Here is a 6,000-nt window from a genome sequence, read left to right as displayed (position 1 = left end):
TAAAGGTTTCCCATAACGTCTTCATTTTTTTTGCACTCTAATTCTCTACTCAAAGCCAAAAGGAGACCCTTTGTGCTTTTTTGACTCGGTTGGCTGGTTAGTGACGCTAACAATTTTTGTTCAATTCCTGCACTGGCTGAAGTTATCACGCAGGAGTCTCCTTCTCAATCTGTCCCCTTGCCTGTGGTGTGGTGACGCTCAGCTTAAAACCGGTTCCCACCCCCCTCTCTCATGAGAGAGCAGCCTTTGGTCCTCTGGGATTATGATGACTTTACCTGGTAATTTGAATTTAAAAATCACACAAGTTATAGTCCAACAGGTTTATTTGGAAGCACTAGCTTTCGGAGCGCTGCTCCTTCATCAGGTAGATGCGGAGCTGGATCATAAGACACATAATTTAGAGCAAACGATTACTGAGTCAAACAGCTGAAATTATATATTGGAAAAAAACCTAGATTGCTTTAGATTGCCTACATTGACTTACTAGTAATCTAGGCTTGTTCAATATATCATTTCAGCTGTATGGCACTGCCAAATGGACAATGGTAACCCCATAAACTGGGGGTTAAAGGAGGTTCCTTTGCTATCATATAACAGGGCACTCACTCAGTAGGTGGGTTCCGCTGAAGCCACAGCTAAATAATAAGAGACTGGATGGTTAATAAAGGGAACTGTAAACAGGATAACTGTAAATTCGATTACAAAGAACAGATTGAATTAATGTTAAGACATGCAATGTATATATCTATGAACGACATGACAAATTGTACAGGTGCCAAAGATTTATTTCTATGAATAAAGTATATTTTGAAATTTAAAAAAAAGCCGTATGACACTGCGATGTTTTGCTATAAATAAAAACTAATGGGACTATAATCTGGTGTTTTGTGATTTTTAATTTGGTCTGTCCCAGTACAAAATTGGCACCTCCCCATTATGGGGATTTGAAAACATTGTCCCGGTACAGAAAGGAGAGAGAAAAAAAGAAAATAGAAAAGGAAAAAGAAGAAAAAAAAAGAGAAGAAGAACTCTTCTGCACACCAGTAAATGATATCCAATATGCCTTTTATTTCAATACTGAGTCACAATGTTCATAGAACATACTGTCCGATAGAAAAATAGAAGCAGACGCCTCAGGGCATGATCTATCTACAATCACAAACTTTGGTACAAAGTTCATGTCTAGCTTCAAGTTAACTGGGGAGACCACTCAGAAAAGATCTGTGAATACAGTTCACTGGATGTGTCAAAATAACCTTTATAAATACGGCAATGTTCGTAATAAATAAATAACATGCAAGGTATATGAAATAATTAGAATTAAACAATAAATTAAGGGGGGAAAAAAGGTTGCAATTCGTGGAAATAAACTGAACCGTTCGGTATGTAACATCAGCCTCTGGAGAAATCGGACGTCGGAGCCCAGTCCCAAACTCTCTTTCAAACGGGGTGGTCCAAACCCTGCCAGATATCTCTGTGGGACTCGGTGTTAGCTTGGAGACTGCTGCTCTCCTCCCGCAGTACCCCTCTCCCCTTCCCCCCAACTTCTTGTTGTCGCTTCACTTGCGTGAGTAACCGGAGGTGGTGTACACGACCATGAGAGTCACTGGGTAAGCCCCCCGAGGAGAGACCGTGCTGAGGGCTGGCCCGAGCCGCGGGCTGGCAGCAGGAGCAGCGGCCGCCTTCCCTGCCCGAGGGGAGGCGGCGTGGAAGGCGGGAGGGAGAGCCGGGCAGACCGTGGAGGTCCAAGGCTCGGTCACCGGGAGGACCGGCCCCTCGTCTTCGGTCGCAGTGTAGACCTGGAAAAGGACGACCGAGATGAAGAACAGGAACAGCCTTTTGGCGGCGTCGGGTCTGGGAACAACTGGCTTCCTGACCTGCAGAGAGGACAAGACAAGAGGGCGTTAGCAATGGGACACTGTCAAAACCTCTCCAACAATATACAGCACGGAAGCAGACCCTTCGGTCCATGAAGACCAGATATCCTAACCCAATCTAGTCCCGTCTGCCAGCACCCGGCCCATATCCCTCCAAACCCTTCCTATTCATATACCCGTCCAGATGTCTTTTAAATGTTATAATTGTACCAGCCTCCACCACTTCCTCTGGCAGCCCATTCCATACACGCACCACCTACTGAGTGAAAAAGTTGCCCCTTAGGTCCCTTTTAAATCGTTCCCCTCTCACCCTAAACCTATGCCCTCTAGTTCTGGACTCCCCGACCCCAGGGAAAAGACCTTGTCTATGTACCCTATCCATGTCCCTCATGATTTTATAACCCTTGAGCCCCTCAGCCCTCACCCCTCAGCCTCCGACGCTCCAGGGAAAACAGCCCCAACCTGTTCAGCTTCTCCCTATAGCTCAAACCCTCCAACCCTGGCAACATCCTTGTAAATCTTTTCTGAACAGGATTTGGAGATGCTGGTGTTGGACTGGGGTGTACAAAGTTAAAAAATCACACAACACCAGGTTAGAGTCCAACAGGTTTAATTGGTTAGACCTGGCGTTGTGTGATTTTTAAACTTTGTTTTCTGAACATGATTGAGTTGCAAAGATAATACTGTAGAGAGAGGGAGACAGAGATAAAAGCAAATTACTGGGGGTGCTTACAGATGCTGCCAGACCTGCTGAGATTTTCCAGCATTTTCTCTTTTGGAGAGAGAGAGAGAGAGAAACTGGGGTGTGGTCTGAAGATGAAGCACTTGTCTCTCAGGTAAAGACCGAAAGGGAGAGTTCCAGGAAAGAAAAAAGATTTGTTTGAACCGGTTGGGGATGAGGAGAAAGCAAGGGCTGAGGCAGAGGGGGAACCCAGAGCTGGAAGGATTTGAGCAGGAGGAAAGGACAGATGAAAACAGGGAGGCGGGGGGGCGATACAAAAGCAAAGGGCCGCGTCTCTGCAAAGGGGTTACCTGGTGCGGTGGGTAGAGAACGCGAGCAGCCCGTCTCCTCGGCGGCCGTAGCTGAGACCCTCGCTCCGGGATGGGCTCGAAGGTGAACACCAGCGGTCGGGCTTTTCCCCCTGGAGCTCCGGCGGGGGTGTGACCCTGAACTGCAGCACAAGGTCTGGCCAGGCACATGCTTCCTCCCAAAGCTGCACAGCGAATTAAAAGACACACACACACACACAAAATACAGACCCAGCTTCTGAAACGTGACCGGATTCCGAGTGAGAGGCACCCCTCAGTTTTTATATTGCCCAGCCACACCTCTTCCTGAGCATCACGGCTTCCTTCCTCTTGGTTTCTGGGTGAATTCTCAGTGACATCAACTCTATCTCTCCCCCTGATCTGACCCTGAAAGCCCTCAGTGGTGCAAGGGCAGTTAAGACTCCCAAAGATTGGGACTCAGTTCATTGCCAGGAACAGGATCCCAAGCAAGGGTCTTTGCCCAGCATATATCTATGCGTTTGCTTTTCAGTCCTCCCCCCCCCCCCCTCCTTTTTCAGAGATGATAGCCCCATATCGCAGTGCAGTCATGCATACAGAACAGAAACAAGACCCTTCCCCTCCAACCAGTCTACATAAACCCAAACCAAACTCATCCCACCTGCCCACTCCTGGCCCATGTCCCTTCAAACTTTCCTGTTCATGTCCTTATCAAAATGTCTTGTTTCTGAACCTCATTCCTTACACGCTCAAGAACTGGTCCTCTTGTCTTTTTTTCAACTCTTTCTCCTCTCATCTTACAAATGTGGTCCCAGTCTTGAAATCCCCCCAATCCCAGGGAAAACACATCTGCCATTCACCTTATCTATGTCCCTCATGATTTTATACACCTCTGTAAGGTCAACCCTCAACCTCCTATGCGCCAGTGAAAACATTCCAAGCCTAAAGAGCCTCTGCTTTATAACTCAAACCCTCCATTTCTGGCAATATTCTGCTAAATTTTTTCTGAACGCTCTCCAGCTCAATAATATCCGTCCTATAACAGGGCGAACGGAACTGGACCCAGCATTCCAGAAGAGGCTTCCCCAATGTTCTCTACACCCTCAACATGACTTCCCAACTCCTGTACTGAAAATGTGTTGCTGGAAAAGCGCAGCAGGTCAGGCAGCATCCAAGGAGCAGGACGGATGCTGCCTGACCTGCTGCGCTTTTCCAGCAACACATTTTCAGCTCTGATCTCCAGCATCTGCAGACCTCACTTTCTCCTTCCCAATTCCTGTACTCAAAGGTCTGAGCAATGAAGGCTGCAAACTTCAAAGAAGTATGTACCTGTACCCCTCGGTCTCTCTGTTCGACAGCACAACCCAGGGCCTCACTTTTAATTGTATAAGTCTGCCCTTGTTCGTTTTACCAACATGCAATACCTCGCATCTAGAGTCATAGGGCTGTACACCACAGAAACAGACCCTTCGGTTCAACTTGTCCATGCCGAATGATTTATACAAATTAACTCAACTTTTGTAAACAGTTCTGTTCATCCACAGGCTTGCTCAGCTTTTTTTAAAGAGGAATCTGCATTGTCATGGGTCTGGAGTCACCTCAGGCCCGATCAGGTCATGACGGCGGATTTCCTTCCCCTAAAGCAGGGTGTCGCGGTGGTTAGCACTGCCGTCTCCCAGCACTGCAGGGACCCGGATTCGATTTCAGCCTCTGGTGACTGTGTCCGCGTGGAGTTTGCTCGTTCTCCCCGTGTCTGCGTGGGTTTCCTCTGGGAGCTCCGGCTTCCCCCACACCGTCCAAAGATGCGTAGGCTGGGTGGATTAGCTGTGGGAGATGCAGGGTTACCGGGATGAGGTGGATCTGAGTGGGATGCTTATCAGAGGGTCAATGTGGATTTGACGGATCAATTGGCTTGCTTCCACACTATTGGGATTTGTTGAAGAGCGTTAATGAATAAAATGGCAATTCTTTAAGTAATTTCATGAAAATCATGACCTGATGCTTTTGTTATTTCAGATTTATGAATTAATTGAATATAAATTTATACCAATCATGGTGAAGTTTGAGTTTGTATCTCTGGAGGATTAGTTCAGGCCTCTGCATTACTAATCTGGGTAACATCACTAATGTTACCTGCAATCCTAGAGTAGAGAGACAGAGTAGAATGACTTTTATTTGTCATTTCTGCCATATACAAATGATACAGTAAAAATGATATAGTGTTACTCCAGGACCGAGGGTGCCACATGGACAGCACTAACTATACGTTTGTACACGGCATAAAGTGCATAAGACATGCAAAACATGCAAATTACAGTGTAACAGAAGAATGATGAATAATAGATACATTTCTAGCAGCAATATGAATTTGTTTCCCAGGTGGAAAATGGTCCGATTATACAGTGTTAAGGAGCCTGATTTGGAGATGCCAGTATTTAACTGGGGTGTACAAAGTTAAAAATCACACAACACCAGGTTATAGTCCAACAGGTTTAATTGGAAGTACTAGCTTTTGGAGCGACGCTCCTTCATCAGGTGGTAGTGGAGGGCTCGATCGTAACACACAGAATTTATAGCAAACATTTACAGTGTGATGTGACTGAAATTATACATTGAAAAATTGATTGTCTGTTAAGCCTTTCATCTGTTAGAATACAGTGATAGTTTCACTTCTTTCATGTGTAAATCACAAAACCTTTTTTAAAAGTTGCATTCTCGGGTTAGCTGTTAACAATGGTGATAGCTAGACAATATGTTGAATGTGTTGGCCTCCTGTGTTCTCTGTCTATGGCCTGATGTTTAGATTGATTTTAATCTAAAAAGTGAGAGAACAGAGTTCTACATCAATTCATGCAGTTTTTGAGCTCAGAGTTCTACATGAATGCATGCAGTTTTTGAGCAAAGTACAATGTAACTCTGCAAGTACAAATTCACCCCACAAAATAAGGAGTCTGATGGCTTGGTGGAAGAAACTGTCACAGAGTCTGGCCGTGAGAGACTGTATGCACCAATATCTTCTGCCAGATAGCAGGAGGAAGAAGGGTTTGAGTGAGGGTGTGTGTGGGCTCTTAGCCTTTTGGATGCAGCATGTGGTGTACATCTCTGTGATGGAGGG

General features: G+C 45.8%; 1 protein-coding gene across 1 annotated transcript; it reads right to left on the bottom strand.

Annotated features, from left to right (window-relative positions):
* Nucleotides 1-1,058: 1,058 nt before the first annotated feature.
* LOC132832767 (radiation-inducible immediate-early gene IEX-1-like) lies at nucleotides 1,059-3,220 on the bottom strand. The gene is made up of 2 exons (XM_060850898.1): nucleotides 2,910-3,220; nucleotides 1,059-1,877 (listed from the first exon to the last, which is right to left on the bottom strand). Exons 1-2 carry the CDS (start codon nucleotides 3,075-3,077, stop codon nucleotides 1,560-1,562), a joined length of 486 nt encoding a protein of 161 aa, XP_060706881.1. The 5' UTR covers nucleotides 3,078-3,220; the 3' UTR covers nucleotides 1,059-1,559.
* Nucleotides 3,221-6,000: the final 2,780 nt, after the last annotated feature.

The sequence above is a fragment of the Hemiscyllium ocellatum genome, chromosome 35 (genome assembly GCF_020745735.1).
Source record: "Hemiscyllium ocellatum isolate sHemOce1 chromosome 35, sHemOce1.pat.X.cur, whole genome shotgun sequence".
In the NCBI taxonomy this organism is placed as follows: domain Eukaryota; kingdom Metazoa; phylum Chordata; class Chondrichthyes; order Orectolobiformes; family Hemiscylliidae; genus Hemiscyllium; species Hemiscyllium ocellatum.
This window is presented reverse-complemented; position numbering and strand designations above follow the sequence as displayed.